This window comes from Protopterus annectens, chromosome 6.part0 (assembly GCF_019279795.1).
Source record: "Protopterus annectens isolate FY-2018-M chromosome 6.part0, PAN1.0, whole genome shotgun sequence".
NCBI classification, from domain to species: Eukaryota; Metazoa; Chordata; order Ceratodontiformes; family Protopteridae; genus Protopterus; species Protopterus annectens.
In genome coordinates this window covers 1,086,546,508-1,086,569,007 of record NC_056737.1, presented here as the reverse complement: position 1 = coordinate 1,086,569,007, position 22,500 = coordinate 1,086,546,508, and the positions used below count along the sequence as shown (strand labels likewise).

Here is a 22,500-nt window from a genome sequence, read left to right as displayed (position 1 = left end):
CTAACCTGCAGTCCAAATAAATTCTTGGCCTGTTCCCATTCTGTTACCTTTCCCTTTGTAGATATTTGCTCCCAATACCTTTGTTCCTTTGCCAGTTTTCTTGAATAAATTCCAGCCCCCTCTTGCCTATTATCTGTAACCCTGACCACAGTCATCCTTACCGACAGATCTCTTTTCTCTATTCTCATGCTGGTTTAGTTCTTAGAATACTCCCTGCTGTTTTATGAATATAATACTTTGTATGATTTTGATTGTTCTCCTTAAGAGTCTGCATCCAAAATCCCAGTCTCTCCTTATTTCTTGAGCTTTCTCCCTGTGTCAGCATCATTCCTTTAAACTTTGAATTATAGTTTTCTGCTTGTGCTATGTCCAAAAGACATAAATGTGTTGCTCTAAAGTACCCCATCAAATTAGGTAATTCTAGTCCACATTGTTCCGTTGGTGGAGTCATCTTATCCCACTTGACCTTTGCTGTCTTCCTTTCCCAGATAAAAGTCGCGGCTTTGGATCTTGACTGAAAAGGTTTAGCCTCCTTTGGCAAGGTGATGTTACAGACAATATTGTCTTATAAGGAGGACCCTTCAGTTTACCCCTTTTTGTTTCACACAGGTGTTGTGGTGCGTTTCAGAATTGTCCCATTGTATAGGTTTATAGACCCGTAGGTTTGATGAACAAGCTGCAGGTGTGTTTGTCATCAAGGGGTTGCTCGATGACCTAGGTCTTTTGTGGCTGTGTAGTAATCCATTTCCTTCTTTAGGTAGGAACTGTTGTACTCAGTACAACTGAGTATAGGAATAGACATAGAAAGTCGTCATGTTTCACAATACAGATCATTTTATGTGTTATTGAGGCCAAGTGTCTCAGAACCTCCCCCACCTCCAGTGGTATAAGCAAATGTTTCAGAAAGTAAGAGGGTCCTTTAATATTCTTTTTAACCCACTACAGAAGTTTTCTAGCCTGAAATAGTTTTAATTTATATACTTAACATATTTAAATTTTCCCAGGCAGCACCTGCAAATGCAAATGATTAGTTGTGATCAAGGTATCACCCTGGTAATCAAATGTTAAAAAAAAAAAAAAAAAAAAAAAAAAAAAGAGGAGAGTATATATATATATATATAGATATATATATATAGATATATATATATAGATATATATATATATATATATATATATATATATATATATATATATATATATATATATTTTTTTTTTATATATATATATTTGTTGACTGGGTCCTCAAAAGCATCCACTGTGCATCATTTACTGTTAGCATGGGTGTGAGACTTTAAGGTTGGCTTGTCCACTAATTGGTTACCGAGGAATTTATGATGCAGTAAATATCTTCATTTTTTTATGCTTCTATTCAAAAAGGCATTAAATTTATTTGGGGGTAGAACTGACTCTGATTTTCAGCAAGCCCTCTAACTGATGTTGAGATGGCCTGTGTAGGCCATGGAAGGACAATGCTCCTGTGAATGCATGTAGAGAAAGTTCTTTGCCTCATTGGATTGCTAGTAAATGGATCCCATTGTCTGGATCTAGTACTGAAGTTCCATTTCTAAGTCTTTAAACTCGTAGTAGACTCTTGATTTTCTCTCCATTGTCCTTTGAGAGGTTGAAGTCGCTGTTATAGTGTTTGATCAGACTAGACTAGCAAAATCTGTGATTTGGGGAACCATGGTGTTGACCATTTACAGCAGAATTAGCACTGAAAAAGTCCATCAGTGTAGGCATCAGAATCCATTCCCTAGCCCGAGATGAACATAAGTTTTAGAAGCTTGGAATAAATTTCCTTCCTAGGACAACCCTTGTGCAATGCAATTACTGTTTTAGCCTTCTGTCTTGTGGAACCAGGTTGTTGTTTAACTAAGAGACTTTGAAGCCTGAAGTTTAGCCGTTTTTTTGTTTAAGAACTGTTGAAAACTTGTTTATGCTTTGAACAGTGCCCCACATTCGCAAAGCAGAAAAATCATTTTTTGCTGCTTCATTTTGTTCCATCTGTACTCCACCATATTTGTCCCTCCTTTGTTGTGCATTTACCAGTATAAAGATTTGTTTTTCACATCCCTGCCTTACCTCTGCAATTTTCTTTCTGTCCAGTTTTTCTGGTATCGCAGTGCGGATTGATTGTTCACTTTGTAGTCTCTGAATCATTTCTTTACAGATATTTCCTTATCCCTTCTTTTTCTCAATTCACCTGTTTTTCATACCCTTGTACAAGATCTTTGTGCCTTTGTCTCTCTTTTTGATACAGATGCGCACCTCTTCCACTAGCTTTATATCCTGCAACCTGTCGCATATTATTTCTGAATATACTCATACCTTCAGTTAGACAAAATTAGCAAAATATTGCAAACTATATGTGAAAACAGCACATCGTGTTTGTTTTATTAGACAACTATATTAATGAAAACCATTTAATGTTGTTGTTCTTCTTTCAGCTTTTCTCGGTTAGGGGTTGCCACAGAGGAACTCCGGTCCGCTAATGATTGGCAGTAGATTTTTACGGTGCTGAGGTGCCAGCTCGACGCCCAACCTTCAACTAAGGCACACCCATTCACGCATGTCTTTCGAACGCAGGGAGGACATGCAGACTCCACACAGAAGGTGCTCCAGCCGAGAATCAAACTGGAGAATCTCTTGCTCTGAGACGACAATGCTACTGCTGCACCACCGCGGAAAAAATAAGCTTACTCCACTGACATAGCAGGAGCACTCCCATCTAGGCAATTAGAGTCCTTGGTTTGATTGACATTGGAAAGGCCTTGCTAGCAGAATGATGACTGAGCATTGGAAGATTGCTGTCCACTGACATAACAGGTGGGGTTTATCGGTTTAGTCATTGGTCGAGTACCTCGTAACTGAGATTATGGTACAAGCAAGGACTGACCAGTGTACCAAATTACAGTGCCACCAGGCATCCCTGCACACATGTGCAAGCATATTAACACAGTGTCTGCTTGGGTCAAGAGTGTCAGACTATCAAAAGCTGTTTCAACAAATGTTGGACTGAAAAATTGTGCCATATCAAGTTTTGGTAAGAGTGAAGTTTTTCTTTTTCCTTTTCTCCACTTGTGCATCCTCAGAGAAGGTATGTGTAAGTTTGGGAGTGTGGTAGTGCAGGAGGGGAACTTGCCACCCTGCAAAAAATGACCGCTGAGGTTCACCAAAGCTGTTTTGGTGGGATTTATTTCAGTGAATTAACTTTTAGTTAAAGGGAATTCAACCAATTATCATGATTCCTTTGCCTCATGGAGACATAGGCTTATGAATAAAAATTAAATATATCAGTTTTCTACATTGCTCTTCCTGCTTCCTTTGCCAGCTAAGTATAAAAAAACCCTCCCCCACTTTGTTGTAGTGACTGTGATCAAAGAAACAAGACCGATCAGAAGGATGGACAAACTTCTACGTTATACACAGTGGGTGCAGGGGAAATGAATACTGTTTTATTGTGTTTTAATGGACTCTTTCTTTACTGCAAGTCTGTTAAAATTAACGCTATGCATATTGAAGCATTGTTGAAATGACCGTAAAGTAAATGTATTACCACTTTGTGCAGTTACTTTAACCTTAATGAAGGTCTAGTATAGTGATGTGCAGGTAAATCATTTTCTTATCTTGTGTTTCAGGGCTCACAGTTTATCCCCCACTGATCACCTTGCAGCCTTTTACTTAGCTCTTCAACTTGCGATCTCCAGGCAGGTGAGTAATTAGAGTTAGAAAGCACTGGAGCAAAACAGTGCACTGGTATATTTTTTTAAATTGGGAGTAGATCTCATTCTGAATGAGAATTTATAGTTTCTGAAGCAACATTGCATACTTTCATTCTGATTCCCTGTTTTTCATCCCTAATGTGACTTTCATAAATATATGTATTAATACTGCACTAACAAATTAACATGCAATGTTACGTAGTCCTATCTCGCCTTCATTATTACGTGTGGGTTCGGAGCCGATCCTCAGCTCTGACTCTGCCACTTAGAAAGCCTGATAACTTCTGATTGGCTCATGGCTAGGAGATATCCCATAGTGCATGAGCACATTCCCCAGATCTCGTTTGCTGTGTCTTCAGTCGGAAGCTTCTTTTGGTTGGCCGTGGCTAAGTGATTCGGTTCATTATTATTACTGCTTATTAGGAGTTTTTTGCTTCTGTGTATTTTTTTTCCGATTGCTGACAGTCTTATTGTGACTACCAACTTGTGTCTTGAAACGGATTTGACTTATTGCTGTTTAAAATTTTCTTGGGCCTGTTGGCCGTTTGTTTATGGTTCCAGTGAGTGTGTGTTTTTTGACTAGACCATTTAACTTAGAGGTACTAGTTTGTCCCCTTTTTTCTTTTCTTGCACTAAGTTTGTTTAAGTTGGAGAACCTAGTAAAACCTTTTTAATTTTGTTGTGGGTGTTAGGGCTAGATCTGCTTAAGTTAGAGGATCTAGTTCCTCTCCTGTTGTGTGAGTGTTGTTTTTTTCTCTATTGCCATTATGTCCAAGGAACATAAAAAACATAAACAGTCAGGGTTTAAAAAGTGTACTAAATGTTCGCAAAAAAAGTCCATCACCTATGGACATAGCGTCTGTGTGTACTGCTTAGGGACCATACATCTACAAGAAACTTCTCTTTTGTCATTCTTTTAGCCTTAGAGTACTCCAGGAACGGAAGAATAAGCTGATTTTAAAAGGCTTGTTAAAACCTTCCTTCGAGGAAGGCCTAGCCAGTTCTTCCTCCTCTGCTAGGTTGCTGTCTTCTAGAAAGGATAAGGGCAAGACCTCAAAATGGCCTTCTCCAGCCTCAACTTCTGTCTCTGAATCTCCACAGAAGTTACCAAAATCGGAGTTGGCCTCTGTCTCTTCGGCTCCACAGTCTTCGGGGCCGATTGAGATTTTGGACATGAACCCCGCAGTATCGGCACCAAGTGTTTCGGTGCTGACCACTAGCAGTCCTCTTCGGAGCTGGTCTACAGACATTCCAGCTTTCTCCCCTACTCTAAAATCGCCTATATTGCAGAGAACAAGCTCTCCCACACTGTCCTCCAGATCCTCCAGAAGCATATGTGAAGAAGACATCGAGAGAGTGGTGCTCAGATTCCTCGATTCGTCGGCCTTGCCAAAATTTTTATCGGTTCCGACCCATTTGGTCTTGGAGCCGACTCCTGCTACTGATCCTGCTCTCTTTCCTCCTCCAACACAGATTGGGCCCATGGAGCCGATATTGCCAGTACCGACTATAGTGGTGTCCTCAACTCCAGCACCCCGTGTGGTTGTCTCTGAGCCGAGCTCCACTCCGACACACTCGGCGCTGACCAAAGTGTCTAGGATCCGAAGCTGTTCGGTCGGCCCCGAGGGGGACACTTGGAACCAAACCTCTTCGGTGCCGAGTCTTCCGCTTGGTGCGTCGGCCCGAGTGAGCTCGGACCCTACATCGTTCTCTGAGCTTATTCTTTTGGAGCCATCGGCACCTACGCTGTCTTCGGAGCTGGAGGAATCAGTCTTCATGAGGATGAGGAGCATGTTGGATAGTTCATCCGTCCCACGTAGAAGCACAGATGCTATACTCTCTCAAGCGCTGACTACAGTTTCAGCATCCTCTCTCCCCTGGGATGGCAGAGACCCACAGCCTCAGGACCCCCATTTGGGTGCCCCCCGATCTTCCGACATCTCCCCAGAGGATCCCACTGAGGAGCCCCCTCTGATGAGATCATGTAAGAGGAAGCATGTAGACTCCCCTGATGAGTCTGTCACATCTGACACTGACCTCGATAAGTCGGAAGGGTCCCCTAAGTCGTCCTCTGAAGATGCCTCCTTTGCAGACATTTTGGAGATCCTCAGGCAGAAAGGCTGCTGGCCCCACCGTTACCCTGTCCAATGAGGAGTCAGTGTACCTGAAGGCTTTTGTGTCTCAACCCTCAGCTTCAAGGATGTCTCCTCCATTTGATGAATTACTGGATCTTGTGAGTCAGAAAGCATGGCAGACGCCTTATGCCGTGGAACTGGTCCCCAGGAGGCCGAATAAATTTCTTTCCGCCCCTAAAGACAAATAATTTTTATCAAAGGGCTTACCTGTTGATGCCGTTGTGGTGGTGGCCACTAAGAAGGAGCTAGCAGAGACTACTTCTATCCATCCGCCCAATAAGGAATCCCTAACAATGGATAGGTACGGGAAGCATATCTTCTCTTCACTGGCTTTTACACTCCGATCGCTGAACTATCTGTCACATTTTACGAGACTTCAGAGAGATCTCCTAAAGGAGTTAGGAGATGCTCTTCAGGGTACCTCTACTGAAGCAGTCCCATCTACAGTGTTTGCTCAGTTGGCTACTCTCACATCCATTGTTAACACCTCCATGCGGCTGATCTTGTACGCAGCTGATGGTGCGAGTAGGGTGGCGGGTTCAGGAGTCTCCTTAAGGAGACATTCCTGGATGCATCTATGCAACTTTGCTGAGCCTTTCAAGTCTGCATTCACCAATGCCGCCGTGGATGGATCCTCTGTTTTTGGACCCAAGGTGAAAGATACCCTCATCTGCATATCAATGTCCTAGAGATGAGTGGTGCTTCTAGTGTTGCAAGTACTTCACGACTTTCTCCCTGTAGGGACGATAGCTATCCAGACCGACATGTCGGTGGTTTGGTATCTAAACAAACAAGGGGGGACCAGATCATATCCTTTATGTCGAGAGGCCCTGCGAGTTTGGAATTGGGCGATTTCTTCCCAACACTTTCTCATTGCAATGCACATCCCGGGGACTTCCATCGTGATAGTGGACAAGCTAAGCAAATCAATATTGTTATCTCACGAATGGTACTTGAACCAGAAAGTAGCCCATCTGATCTACCACAAGTGGGGACAACCCTGCGCGACCTCTTTGCCAGCCCCATCAACACCAAATGCAGCACCTTTTTCTCCCTCATCCCTCCTCTGGGAGAGTCTCCAAGAGATGCACTCGCCCACGATTGGCCCCCGGGACTCCTTTATGCTTTTCCTCCTTTTCCACTCATTCCCAAGGTCATACAGAAAGCAATGTTGTTGGGAAGCAAGATGATCCTCATCACTCCTTACTGGCCTCATCAGATTTGTTTTCCTTTTCTCGAGCCTTACCTGTTGGACTATCCATGGACTCTGGACCAAGTGCCAGACCTCTTGACACGTCAGGTTCTCTTCACCCTCTCAAACTGACAGCATGGCTGCTCCAGTTCCATCACTAGTCAGACTTCATGATCTGTCTCCAGCTGTAACCCATGTTATTACCTCTTCTCACAAGCCTTCGACTAGAAAATTGTATCACAGTAAATGGAGGAGAAGTTGATCCATTTACAGCTCCCATTACTATTGTTTTAGAGTTTCTTTCAGGACTCTTTCTCCAGGGTTCAGCAGCTGCTACACTCTGAGTTCAGCTAGCAGCAATGTCTAATTTTCATGCGGGGATTAATTATTCCAGTCTTATGTCTCACAAGCTGTGCAAATCTTTTCTTAGGGGTTCCTTGATATATTAAGGCCTCCTGTTCAAGACCCCTTTCCTCCCTGGGATCTGAATCTAGTCCTGTCTAGACTTACTTTGCCACCCTTTGAACCAGCCCATAGTTGTCAGTTGAAATTCCTGTCTTGGAAGACTCTTTCTGGTGGCAATAACCTCAGCCAGACGAGTTTCCGAACTACAAGCCGTATCAGTTAAACCTCCATATTTAATTTTTCACAAAAACAGGGTTTCTCTCCGGACCAATCCTTCTTTTATGCCTAAAGTCTGTTCCAGATTTCACTTAAACCAAACAATTGAATTGCCAGTGTTCTTCCCTAATCACAGCAATAAAGCAGAGTATACATTCCATCAATTGGATGTGCATAGGCAACTGCGTTTCTATATCCACAGGACCAAAGAATTAAGAAAATCAGAACAGCTGTTCGTTTCATTTGCTGAGGAGAGAATGGGCTTGCCAGTTTCTAAGGTCACACTATCAAACTGGATCTGTAGTTGTATTTCCTTTATTTACACTTCTCAGGGAAAGGAGTTCTTTTAAAGTCAAAGCGCATTCTACCAGGTCCTTTTCTACTTCTACTGCCTTCCAAGCCAGGACACCTATTGATAATATATGTGCAGCAGCAACATGGGCTACCCCTCATACCTTCATTTCCCATTATAAATTGGATTTAACTTCCAGGAGTTAGACCCTTATTTGGTTCCATGGTACTCAGGAGTATTTTCCAGTGAGCCACCCATTCAAGATGCTAGGGACGCTGTCCCACACGTAATAATGGAGGCGAGATAGGACTACATAACATACAGAAGTTATGTACTCACCATAACGTTCCATGTATGTAGTCCATCTCGACAAACATTATTACAAACCCACCCACCAGCCCCCTTCCTGGAGGATCTAGAAACAGTTTTCTACAGTGGTTTATACCATAAAGGGCGCCTTTATTACAGTTTATTCTTCCGGACCTTTGTCCTTTACCTGTCTTACTTTGATAGACTAGTAGCAAACAAGATATGGGGAATGTGCTCATGCACCATGGGATACCTCCTAGCCACGAGCCAATCAGAAGTTTTCAGGCATTCTTAAGTGGCCGAGTCGGAGCCGAGGATCGGCTCTGAACCCACACGTAATAATGTTCGGCGAGATGGACTACATACGTGGAACGTTATGGTGAGTACATAACTTCTTTTTTTCATTTCTTGCTTATCAGTTTCAAAGTCATAGAGAGCCAGGAAGTTATTCTGATGAACAGGAAGCACAATGTAGAAGTCAGTCTTATTAAGATGATTGTCATTTCCAGGAAACAGATTACCAAATTTTCATTTGCAGTCATAAATCGTACACAGTACTTGAACTATATTGAGGGTTATTAAATGCATTTTTCATTGTATGTATATTTTACTTATTTTCCTTGAAAGGTTTGTACAAATATTTTTTACAGTTGTATTTCATCACTTTTGAGGTCATCTGTGATCATTTCAAACCACTACAATTAATACAGGTGCAAGTCGTCTTCATAATGCTCATGTCACTGTGTAGGGATGAAGTTCTCTGGAAAATGGGAAGATTCTTCTTAAAATATTCAGTGACTTCCGTTTGTACCTGTTATGCTCCATCCCAATGAAGTGTTATTGTTACACTTTCATTGCATATGCTATTTGGACTGCACCCAGTAACACTGAATGTTGTATGTACTGGACTTGTTGGTAGGGCATGCAAGGCCAAACACTGTTGTAGAGCTAAACTTTGCTATGGTTTATTGAATCCTGTATACTATTTTAAGGTAGGCAATCACCTGACACCTTCAAAGAGCCACTAGAAACTCACAGGGTCAGTTCACCTACAGTCAGAGCAACCAAAGAGGTAGTTACAGGAAGCATTTCTTTTTTGGATAGCTAGACAGCAACAACCTCAAAAACTTACCCCCTCACTGTACTAAACACTGAATCCAGCTGTCCTTAAAACTGATGAGTTTTTATTTTACAGTTGGGAGATATACAGGAAACATACTAGAATATCAAATTACTGCAGTCCAGTTCTTGTATCCAGCTACGATCCTTTAGAACATGTTTCTGTCAGTTCTGTAATTATTTCCAGCTTTGTTTGCTCTTCGTATTTCTACGTAAAGAGTGTAGGATAGTTCTTATAAGCAGGATAAAAAAACTCCTGTATTGCAATTTTTTCCAAGAAACTTATTGTCATTTTATTCCATTTCCATTCTGATAAGTCGTGTACTCCATTATCCTTAGCCAGATGTGGAAGAAAAATGATATAGAAAAGAAAAATTAGGACGTTCAACACTTTTTCTTCTTTTTGTCTGCTTTATTAGAAATGTTCTACTTTTTCTTAATTTCCTGTATGTCCATTCCACTGTCTGGAATTTAGTAGCTTTCACCTTTGCAGCTTTTTAAGTCATACCAGTGCAGAGATGTGTGGCAGTCTGATCTATTCTCTGTAGCTGTGCTTTGGCAGCATCAAAGCTGCCTAAATACCAACAGGGTAAAAATAAAAAATGACGTCACTGATAACTGTGTATATTAAGTTACTACAGAGAATGTTTTTTCTTAATTCTGACACGCATCTAGACCACTGGAAGTACCTGGATGATGTTGTTAAGAGAGAGAGAGAACTGTTATATGAGCACATTGAAGATGTGAAATAATTCACAAGCTAGGTAACCTATACAATTGACCTGTTCAGTTACTGTAGGACTACAGCTGGATTATGAAGACTGAAATTGACTGAAGGGGACCACACATGTATTTTCCGCTTCTGATTAAAAAAAATTGTGATCTGTGTATTTATACATGTAAAAAAGTTGTAAAATCATCTTTAAACTGTTACTGTTTTTAATTTTTAGCACAGTATACCATATCAGTTTAACAGCTGGAACATCAAATTGGCATCTATCATTTCCATGAGTTCAGCTAGCTATATTAAGAGCCAGTCACCTGTAATTGAGAAATGACAACAAATTAATACTCCAACGATGGCAGAGAGATATACAGAGGCCTTCCTGGAAATGTTTATTGCAGAGCACTGATTTGCTTTGTGTTTTAACAGCATTCATGTGTGAGGATGAAAGCTTACACATATATAAGTTGAACATGTCTTTGTCAGGAAAATACTGAAAGCCTTCTCATGTGGAAATCTCTCCTAGTAAATTTTTGAGCACATAATTTTTCACTTCCGGCTGAATGTTTTTACTTTATCAGCTTATCTGGTGACTGAATGTCAGTAAGTTTGAGTTGTAGGAATCCCTTACCCAGCGATTCTATAATCTGCTTTGCTTACTGCAAACTGTCCCTCAACATAATTTCCAAATAATAGGCCTATTGAACTATGGTGGGTAGACTTCAGAATGTTTAACTTGTGTATTGCCTTATTAGAGCATCTATGAACAGCAACAAAGAAAAAGTCCTCAATTTAATTTTTGTTCTGCTTTTTTGCCTCTGCTGCCTGCCATCCTTCAGACCCTATCTCTGGCAATCAGTCCATTTGTTCCCTTCATCAAACAAGAACTGACTAAGAGGAGTTATCATCCAGGCAGCCATCAGGAGTCGTTCACAGTTTTTCTGTTTTCTTCCAGCCGTAATGTGTGCTGACTTTGACAAGGCACGAGGAAGGGCAACATATGCTGGTCTCTCTGTAGAGGTTTACCCTCACTTCAGCCTCTAAGTAGCACTTTTTTTAACAGCACAGCGTCAAGCTGTGGATTTTGTGACAGTGAGCATCAGAATCTATTGGTAAATTGGTGTCAGAGCTTAAGGTAATTACTTTGAAGTACCTTATAGAATTATGTATTGAAACATAGGTGCTCTCACTGAAAAATAAACCACAGGTTCTGTAAAGACATCAGTAAATGACTGCTTATCAGTCCACTCACTGTTAATGTCTGCTTTCATTGTCAGCTGAAGTTAAGACACTGACCGTGCATGGATATTATTTATTTTTATTTATTTATCTTTGTTTACCAAGAATGTCCGACTGGGTAACATCCACTTTCAGCAGTGACCTTGGGAGAAAAGCTCCATTTGTTTGCACTGCGTTGTACTTAGTTCCAGTTAAACACAGAGTAGTTGCATTTCTGTTTACATTTATGCACATAAAGTAGCTACATTGTTATATTGTAAGATTTTACAGAGGTAGACGTTACTAAAGAGAAAGCCAACATGCAGTTTAGTGGATTATACAGGCAGCAGTTATGCGTAAAAATTGTTTTGTCATTTCAGTGAAAGGTTGAGAATATTCTAAGTATCATACAGTGAACACATAGTCTTAACCTGGTGATGAGCATATGCAGGACCAGGATTGGTTAAGATGTTGTTTAAGCAGTGGTTTAAGTACTGTTGACTTGGTCGGAGAGTTTTATTTCTGTGGGGATACTGTTCCAGAATGTAGCAATGTATTGGAAGTAGAGCATTTCTCCTGCAACATTATTTCACTTATTTGTGAGTAGTAAGAATTTGTTACTTGAGCAGAGTTCCCTTGGTGGACACAAGGGCAGTAATATGTTTCTTTTAGTCCAGGGCATTTTTTTGGCTGATGGAAGCCTATGACTTAAGTCTTTCATTAACTTCATAAAGTGTAATCATACTAATCAGTTTATGAATGAAGTTCTAGACTTGTGAATACAAACAAACAAAAAAAATCTGTCAATCAGGCATTTGACAAAAGGTTGCATGTACAGTATATAGCCGAGGTGTGATACTGAATAAGTAAAATATAAAACAGCATTTACAAGAATGCATATGTTAACATGTAAATATTCTCAGTTAAAGTTGCTCAGTTCACACCTGCTACAGTGTAATGGATTAGGAATCCGCTTCTGAATGTTGCATGGCTGTACAAAATATGTGTGGGCTGAGTAATTATACTTGCAGCACTGTTGTTTTACAGTATTATTAAACAGACAAAACATGCAAATTTTGAAATTGAACCCACCTCTACAGTGGAGCTATATATAATTTATTTTATTTATTTATTTAACATTTGTTGACCGGGAAAGTCCGACTAGGTTCCACAGAGCCTGTTTTCAGCAGAGGCCCGGGGAGAAACGCTCCAGATGCATGTCTATGGAATGTGGGAGGAAACTGGAGTACCCGGAGGAAACCCACGCGAACACAGGGAGAACATGCAAACTCCACACAGAAGGCACCCCAGCCGAGAATCGAACCGGAGAACCTCTTGCTGAGAGGCGACAACGTTAACCGCTGCACCACTGTGCCGCCCAATTTGAGCATGGCTGCTATTTTTTACACTTGTGTTCATCATTTAGAACTTTCAGTCTGGTCTGATGTGATGTTGTCAGCAAATATATAAGCAGTCCCACAGTCACTGACCTTTATAGATAGTTCATTTTAAGACAATACATGTCTAAACTTGGCAAACAGTGACTTTTAGTACATCATTTGATGGGCATAAAATAATTTTCCTATCCAGATGATCCTGCGCTGTCTGGGTTCACCAAAAAACTGTTAAGTTAGAACAGGAAGGTCAAACTGAAGCTGAGAATGACCTTTAGTCTGACATGTCAAAGCAGTTTTTCAGTATCACTTTCCGTCGTCTAAAGTATTCATTGCTCACCTTCGCCCAGTAATTCTGAGCTGGTTAACCAAAAAAAAAAAAAAAACCATATATATATATATATATATATATATATATATATATATATATATAAATGTATTTAGTTTTTACATTAAAGTGTCAGCAGTTTACATTTACCACCAGCACGTCATATAATGTTGATGCATATCAAAGATTGTTACACACAAAAAATTTAACTGCTTTCCATTTGTCTCCCACAAGATGTTCTTCGTGTTTCATTGTTGCAGTCATCACATATTTGGGTTAGCCCTGCCAGGTTAGCCCTCGGCCGGCCTGAATACCAGAGGCTTAATATTTCTGCGTCGGTTGACTAACTTCAGGTCGTCAGTGGTATAAAGGAAGGCAGCCGACACCATTACATCAGTCTTTCTTGCCGTGGACCCTGAAGCAGAAGCAGTTTGCACGAGTGCCGGTCAGCTACTACCTGAGTTTCATTTCTGAATTGAAGTTGAAGTCTTCGAAAGCCAAGTACCCTGCTGGGGATCCTTTTTTCTTGCATTATCCGATGTCAGAAAAAGTTAATAATTGTCTCGCCTGTGGAAAGCAAATACCACACCGGGACTTCCACTCTTACTGCGTCACTTGTCTAGGCCCAAACCATGGCGTCCCTCATTGTCGCTTCTGTGCTTTGTTTAACACCAGAACTATTCGTCGTCGGGCCCTTATTGTAGTCAGACATTTCTGTTTACAGTCCTTGAATTCCGATATGGCTTCAGTAAGCCATCCGACAGCAGATCTTCTGAAAAAAACGTAAAGATAAAGACAGAGACAGACCGCACAGGACCAAACCTTCCAATGACACTTCTGTTAAGCTGGTAGTCAGTCCTCCGGAACTCAGTGAGGCACTTTTGCAGACCCTGATGCCTGCTTCAGTTAATTCGCAGGTCACTACCGAGACTCTTTTGGAGTCCGGTATGCCACAGAACTCTTCTTTGTCTAAGGATCCTGTGGTTGTCTCTACCTTGGATGGGTCCGGAGCTGCTGTGCACGCACCAGCTTCCGAGGAAGTCCTTCGCAACACTGAATCCCAACATAAACTAATGCTTTCTTTCACAGCTACTGTTCTTTCGAAAACAACTGATTTTATTAGGCCCAGGGGTCAAACCACACCCAAGAAACCGACTACCCACTCTCAGGTGCCTGCTCCCTTGCCTCCGTCTCAAATGCTTAAAATGGCAGCAGGCCTTATCATCCTGATTCGGGGAAGCCAAGCCACTCCCTTAAAAAGGAAAAGAGATCTGTCTCCAGTAGTTTTGTCTGAACAAGAGTCAGATGAATCCGATGCGTCTGACTATGAAGACATGCAGCCCCTCTCCACATATGAGGATTCTGATGCAGAGGAATCGATTCCTTCAGCCTCTCCCCCAGAGGATTTTTCCTTTGGGGGCAACCTGCATACCGTAAGGGAGCATTTCCAATGGGAGAGTCAAGACTACCCACAGTCTAAAAAGAGACTCAGAAAGTTCCTGGACCTTCGACAACACAGGCCCTTAGCCATCCCCCCAGTCCTAGATGTGGTGGATGATGTGTTCCTTGAATCCAGCTTGACTCCAGACGCCCTCCCTCCTGCTCCCAGAAAACTAGACAGGTACTACAGAGTCCCGGACTCTCACAAATATCTTTTTAAAAATCCAACTTACTCAAGGGCCTAAAGGGATTAAAGCAACCTCAGCTAAGAATCCCACCCCCTCAGACATGGAACTCCTTAAGCAAAAAATTTCCTCCTTTCCTGCATGGGCAGAATCTAAGGATTTACAGGACTTAATGCATTCTGATGGTCAAGTAACTAAACACACTTTGCACTGTGGTTTTGATGCCCTAGAAGCTTCCCGTCATTAGAAGACATGCATGGGTTAAGGAACAATCCCTGCCATACCATGTCAAGTCAACATTGCTAGCTGCAGCCTTGCACAAAGATAACTTAGTTGGCATTAATGCAGAAGAGGTCTTTAAAAAGATGTAAGAAAAAGCAAAATCTATGCAGACTGTTAGATTTCTTACAGGTTCAGCAGGCATTTTCCCTCCAAGCACTGGCCCTTTCCTGCTCCAAGTAGACAGGGACAGCCTAGGCTCCGTGAAAACAGACCCCCCTCCCCCCAGACAGCAGCCCCAGGGGTTGCAGCGAGCTAAGCAGTGGACTACCTCCACTTCATAACCAGGGAGTTCTAAGCCACCCCTTATGGCCCACCTTCACATACCCCTAGGAGGAAAGCTCTCCTTTCACTCAAGTACCTGGGCCACCGTTACCAAGGACCAATGGGTTCTGAACATTGGGTCTCAGGGGTACAAATTCTCCTCCCACACCCTTCCAACCCCAAAAGGATTCCCAGATCTACCACCAAATCAGTGGACAGATGCTCAAAAGCAAATCCTTTCCCTGCTCTCCTTGGGGGCAGTAGAGCACGTTCCTGCAGAGCACGTAGGCCAAGGCTTCTACTCCAGACTTTTTCTGGTGCCCAGAAAAGAGGCCATCCTCAGTCTATCCATTCTAAACACCTTTTTGGTGATCCCAAAATTCAGAAGGCTCACCCTCCAGCTGCTGCTATCCATGCTCTCCAAGGATGCCTGGCTTAGCCACCCTGGACCTAAAAGAGGCCTACCTCCACATTCCTATCAGGGAGTCCTGCAGAAAATGTCTCTGCTTCAGGGCAGGATCTCAACACTTTCAGTTCTCTGTGCTTCCCTTTAGCTTATCTACTACTCCCAGAGTTTTCACAAAATGCCTGGCTCCGGCCACTGCCTTTTGCAGACAAAGAAATATTCAGATTTACCCCTACTTAGATGACTGCCTTATTCAGGCAGACAGCCAGGAAAAGCTTCTCAAAGACCTGGCCTTTGTAAAGGACCTACTAACTTCCCTAGGGTACACAATCAATGAAAAGAAATCCAAATAGGTACCCACCAAAAGGATAATTTTCCTGGGAGCAAGTCTGGACACAGCATCCCAGATGGGCATGCCTTACACCAGAGAAACAAATTTTCCTATCAGCTTACTTCTCTCAACTGGCCACCAGGCCTCAGCTCTCTGCAAGGAAAATCCTGCAAGCCCTGGGGTTCATGGCCTCTTGCATTCTCCTCATTCCATATGCCAGACTGTGTATGAGGAAACTTCAGTGGTACCTAAAGAGCCTTTGGTGTCAACACACTCAACATCTGGAAACTCTTCTGCCTATTATTCTTTGCCTGAGGAAGGAATTTATTTGGTGGGCAACAACCTGCTCCCACAACAAGGGACTGCCCATCTTCCCACGCCCTGCCACCCAGATCCTCACCACAGATGCATTACACTATGCTTGGGGTGCACACCTGGACGACAGATGCATACAGGACCAATAAAACCCCCAGCAACTTCCCCCGCACATCAGTCAAAAAGAGGTGATGGCTGTGCAGCAGGCCTTGATAGCTTTAAAAACCCCTTCTCTCTCTCCAGGGGTTCTCCTCTCAAAATAGACAACACCACTGTAATGTGGTACATCAACAAGCAGGGAAAGACTCACTCCTACCTGCTGTGCAGGCTGGACATGACCCTTTGGTTCACAGCCTCTTCTGTGTAAATACACCTGTTAGCACAATACCTGCCAGGCTCTCTCAACTTCCTGGCATACCAATTAAGCTCTTGGACCCCCCCCCCCCATAAGTGGCAACTCAACAGAAACACCTTCTTCCTAATGACCCAGAAACTGGGAACCCCAGAGGTTGACCTCTTTGCCTCCCATACCAACCATTAGCTCAGCAAATTCTGCACCAGGGAGCATCACTGCATGGCTTGGAAAGTGGATGCCCTGTCTTTCCCCCTGGGTAAACCTCTCGGTCTATGCCTTTCCTTCCCTACCTCTCATTCCCAGAGTACTGCTCAAAATAAAGGAAGAAAAACCAAGGACCATTTTCATAGCTCCAGACTGGCACAGACAGCACTGGTGGTACCCCTTGCTACACAGCCTGTCCCTGCTGCCTCCATGGAATCTTCCTCAGATTCCAAACCTCCTAACCCAGAGGAAAGGGGAATTCATGCACCCCCAATTGCAGACACTCAGTTTGCCAGCTTGGCTTATACCCTAACCGCTGACCAATCTGCCACTCTCAGTAAATAGGTTTTAGATGTTATCTGAGAGGTGAGATGCCCTAGCACTGGAAAGTCTTATGCAGATAAATGGAAAAGCTTCTGCACCTGGATCCAGGCTAAGGGGGCCAATATGTCACAGCCCTCCGTCCCTCTCATCCTGGATTACTTAGCTGACCTACTACACAGTGGCCTCTCTTTCTTCTCTATAAAAATTCATGCCTCTGCTATTTCTGCTCATTTTCCCAGTGAGCAGCCTCTTTTTTCACACCCTCTGATTAAACAGTTCGACAGAGGGGCTAGTAACTTGAGGCTACCCAGAAGGGCACCAACACCAGCTTGCGACCTTAACTTTGTTTTGGAAAAGCTCACCCTACCCCCTTTTGAACCAGCTTCTTCTGCAGAACTAAAATTTCTCTCCTGGAAGTCAGCCTTCCTCCTGGCCATCACTTCAGCCAGAAGAGTCTTTGAGCTGCAAGCACTCATGGCTGTGGAACCCTTCATCATCTTCCATGCAGACAGGGTATCCATTAGAACTAATACATCCTTCATGCCCCAAGGTGGTGTCCAGTGTGGTTCTCAACCAATCTATCCATTTTCCCACCTTCTTTCCTAACCCTCAAAACAAGGGGGAAAGGATTATACACTCTAGATGTGCACAGACAGCTCAGATACTATCTGGACAGGACTAAACCCTTCAGAAAATCTGATCAACTGCTGATTAGCTTGGCTTCGGGGGCAGAGGGTAAAGCCATCTCCAAGCAAACCATTTCCAAATGGGTAGCACACTGCATCCATTTCTGCTATAAACAGCATGGCAAGCCTCCCCCCAAGGGGGTCATGACATACTCCTCCAGAGCAGCTTCCACCTCTGCAGCTTTCCTCAGAGGAGTCCCCACCAGGGACATCCTGGAGGCTGCCACCTGGACATCTGTTCACATCTTTACCAAACATTACCACCTGCCACTCTTTTCCAAATCCAGGACAGGTTTTGCCTCTGACATCTTGTAGGGCATGCTAGCCTGCCTCTAGCTTCCTTGACTACCTCCACCCATTTCCTTAGCTTTGGGAATCTACCCAAATGTAATGACTGCAACAGTGAAACACGAAGAACATAATATAGTTGTGTACACTTACCATAAATGTAGATGTTTGAGTGTATTCACTGTTGCAGTCCTGGTTTCCCTCCCTCCTTCCCCCTTTTTTCTTTTTGTTACCTTTCTTCCTTGTTGTTCTCCTTTCCTTACAAGGGACATATTGGTATTTATTTTCCACTAGTGGGCTTCTGGCACCAGAGCCTGGCCTCCTATCTTGGGGGCTCCTGACCGATTAGGGCAAGAAAAACTGATGTAATGGTGTTGGCTGCCTTCCTTTATACCACTGATGACCTGAAATCAGTCTTCTAGCAACAGCAACTGACGTAGAAATACTAAGTCTCTGGTATTCAGGCCAGCCGAGTGCTACCCTGGCAGGGATAACCCAGATGTGATGACTGCAACAGTGAATACACTCAAACATATACATTTATGGTAAGTGTACACAACTGTACTTTGTACATCTTGTTAGTCTCAGGTTGTAACCTGTTTACAAAAGACCATGTTTGGTTAACTGAACTCTTGTAAGAATTGTAGCAGCAGCTTGTCCCAAGAAATGGGAATTAATTGAAGGTGAGGTCAGTCCTTTAGCTTGATCTTTTTTCAGTGGCTGGATGGTCGTAGGTGCCCATTAAATGCAGTGTTATGTCATGGCCATTAAAGGGAGAACAACTGAGAGAGATTGTACTATTTGCCTGCACAGTCTTTTTTTTTTCAACCTGATCAGCATTGCTTTGTCTTTTTTTTTTGTCAGTTCTTAAGGCTTTGATTTCTAACAGTGCTTAGTACAAGCCTTTTTTTTGCAATGAAATGTTGAACTATGTGGTTTTGCACTGCTTCCAGTGACATCTCAAGAAAATTGTTAATAATGTACAAGTACAAATATGACTCTGTCATTGTACATGTTGGTGTGAATGACCTGAGACGTACCTCCCTGGACTACATGAAAAGAATCATGGAAGAGCTCTTCAGTCTTGTAGCTCAGGCAGGTATGACCCTAGCCTTGAGTAGCATCCTGTTATCGCCCAGAATGATACCGCAGTACAAGGACGAAATGATTGACTTTAATAACTGGCTAAGTTTCTGGTGTCATTCTGAGGGGATCCAGTATCTGTCTGCCTGGGAAGACATAGTCGACAGGCCACGATGCTTTGCCGGAGATGGCCCGCACCTGTCACCCCTGGGATTCTGGCTAAGGCTCTTGCCGCCCCTTTAGTGCCTTTTTTAGGCAAGGTTCAAATGATAAATTCACCACCATAACAGGAACAGGCAAGCAAAAACTGAGGATAATGCTACTCAGTGTTAGAAGTCTAAATCTCAAAATGCACTCCCTCGAGGCACTCCTTAAAATGGAGAACATCGATATCTACGCAGTGACTGAGAGCTGGTTCAACGCCCCAGAGAGCACCCCTGCATTACCAGGCTGTAACTCATACCACACACTTTTCGGCCACCTAACCTGGACCGGAACACCAAAGGCGAAGGTGTGTCCATATTCATTAAGGATATCCACACCTCCAGGCTAGTTGCTCAGCATAATACATCCGAGGTTATCCAAGTGCAACTAACTCTGGGCAAAACTGCAATCCAAATAGCTTGCTACAGATCTCCCACCATGCCCCAGGATTCCCACTCCTCTTTTCTTGATATACTAAAAAATATTAGGGTTCAACCAAACACCCTAATAATGGGCAGTTTCAACTACCCACCATTAACTGGTAAAACTACTCGTGTACCAACTCCTTTGCTCAGTGCATTCTGGAATTCATAAATTCCACTGACCTGGATCAACTTATCCGCACCTCCACCAGGGGCAACAATATCCTAAACCTAGTCATTACCAACATGAGTGACCGGTGTTCCACATCTGAAGTCAACTCCTCGGTCAGATCTGACTATAAGCTAATCACCCTAGATATCCACATCCCGCCCCCACCCCCCCATTAAGGAAACCATGGTAAAAAATTTATCCAAAGCCAACTTCATGCTTCTTGGAATAGAAGTGGCGAACTTCATGACACCCATGCAATTGGACAATACAGTTACGACTGCTGAATCCTACACAAATGCACTCTATAAGCACTTACACGAGTGCATGGATTGTGCTAGCCCAAACAGAACCAAGTTGCTATCCCCCAAAAGAAGGAAGCCAATCTGGTGGTCCCCTGCCATAAACAAACTCTACAACAGAAGGAAGAAACTGTTGCAAGAGAGAGTAAAATCCCATGAGTGGAGGAGCTCGCTGGTCATCCCCAGTAAGAAGCTGAGATCCCTTATAAGATCCTCTAAAGCTAGCTACGAAAACAAAATCGCCACTGATTCTAGTGACAACCACAAAGCATTCTATAGCTATGTCAAGAATCTCAATGGCAACACCCAGATCTGCTCTGAGCATTCTTTAGCTATGTCAAGAATCTCAATGGCTACACCCAGATCTGCTCTGAGTTACAGCACAACGGCATGAAAATTACAGAACCAACTGATATTGCCAACATCCTGGCAGATAGGTTCATTGCTAACTTTACCCCCCCCCCCAACTCCCTAAAGGGCCCATATCTATACAGGAAGAATGCAGAGTCCCTGTAATTATAACTACACAGGTAAAAGCTGCACTCTCTAAAGCCAAAAAGACAGCATCCATGGGACCAGACAACATACCAGGCTGCGTTTTACACGAACTTCAGAATGAACTGGCTCCCCACCCAAGCACCATGTTCAATCATAGCCTCACGTCAGACTTTGTGCCCACTGAATGGCGCACAGCAACAGTTATCCCACTCTACAAAGGGGGAGCCACCACTGATCCCGGGAACTATCGCCCTATTAGCCTGACAAGCCTGGTCTGTAAGGCCATGGAACATATCATCATGGAACTCATAAACAAAGACATTGGTATCCTCCAAACTCTGGACCTCACCCAGTTCGGGTTTGTGAAAGCCAGATCATGCCTCCTGAACCTATTAACTTCTTTGTGGCAGTCACCAAAGCCGTAGACTAGGGTAAGGTGGTTCATGTAGCCTATCTTGCCCTCGCCAAGGCTTTCGACACCATCCCCCATTCTGGAATTATAGCTAAACTCATTAAACTAGGTATAAATCCCTACATCACAAGACGGGTTGCCAACTGGCTCACTCACGGAACCCACACTGTAAAAGTTGCAGACTCCAAATCTGACTTCAAACCAGTGACAAGTGGATTACCACAGGGTTCAGTCCTGGGACCTCTCCTGTTTGATATCTACTTCTGTGAAGTACAGGCTAACACAGAAGGCCTTTGGCTAACAAAGTTTGCAGATTACTGCAAACTAGGAGCCATAGTCGAGTCCCCAAATGATGTGGACATCCTACAGAAGGGCCTCACTGAGACAGATGCCTGGTATCAGAGCCATAGCCTCAAGCTCAATGCCAAAAAGTGCATTGTCATCCCCTTTGGTAAAAATTCTGTACCCATGAACTACCACATAGGTGGCAGTCTACTTAATGCCAAATGTGTGACAAGAGACCTTGGGACCCAGGTGGACACTAGTCTTTCCATTGATAATCACATCACCACAGTAGTCAGGAAATCCTTCTACATGGCACACCTCATCACAAAAGGGTTCTCATCCAGGAAAAAAGAGGTAATTGTTCCCTCTACTCGACACTCATTAGACCCATTATAAAGTACAACGCCCCTTTTGGAATGTACCTCACAAGACATGTGCAGCAGCTGGAAAGGCCACAGAAGTACCTGACAAAGAGGATTACTGACCTCAATCAGATGCTTTACACTGGCCATCTCAAAAACTCCAGCTTAACTCTGTAGCATATCGTCTACTCCGAGGTGATCTCTGCCTAACATATAAAGCTATGTCAAACCCAGGTCTGTTGGACATGCTACACCTAAAGAAACCCCAATCCTTCTGAGCTACATGCTCTAGGGACCTTAACCTTGTCACCACAATAAACAGGACGTGCTGTGCTGGAGGGATAGATTCCTGTCCCAGAGACTTCCCATACTCTGGAACAAGCTACCCATCTGTGTCAAGCAAAGTTCATTAGCACTTTTCAAAAGAAATCTTGATGAGTGGATGGGAAATAGAAAATGCACCCCGGGGATCACTTCTGTGGCTCTGCTCGACAGGGCACAGGGAAAATAACTTTCTTGGGTGGCATAAGCCAGGGAATCTTGTTTGCTAGGCTTACTTAGGCCGTTGGACCAATAGGCTAGTACCTACCTATGAAGCTGTGAATTGTCCTTGTAAGTATCCAGATTCCTCC

The 22,500-nt window shown here is 43.2% G+C and overlaps 1 protein-coding gene across 1 annotated transcript in view; it reads left to right on the top strand.

Annotated features, from left to right (window-relative positions):
* TTC7B (tetratricopeptide repeat domain 7B) overlaps positions 1 to 22,500 on the top strand; it is a gene marked incomplete in the record, with an annotated part of 1,939,345 nt that overhangs the window by 1,211,018 nt on the left and 705,827 nt on the right. Inside the window, 1 exon segment of the mRNA XM_044074706.1 lies at positions 3,639 to 3,711. Within this exon segment, the coding sequence (XP_043930641.1) occupies positions 3,639 to 3,711 (73 nt within the window).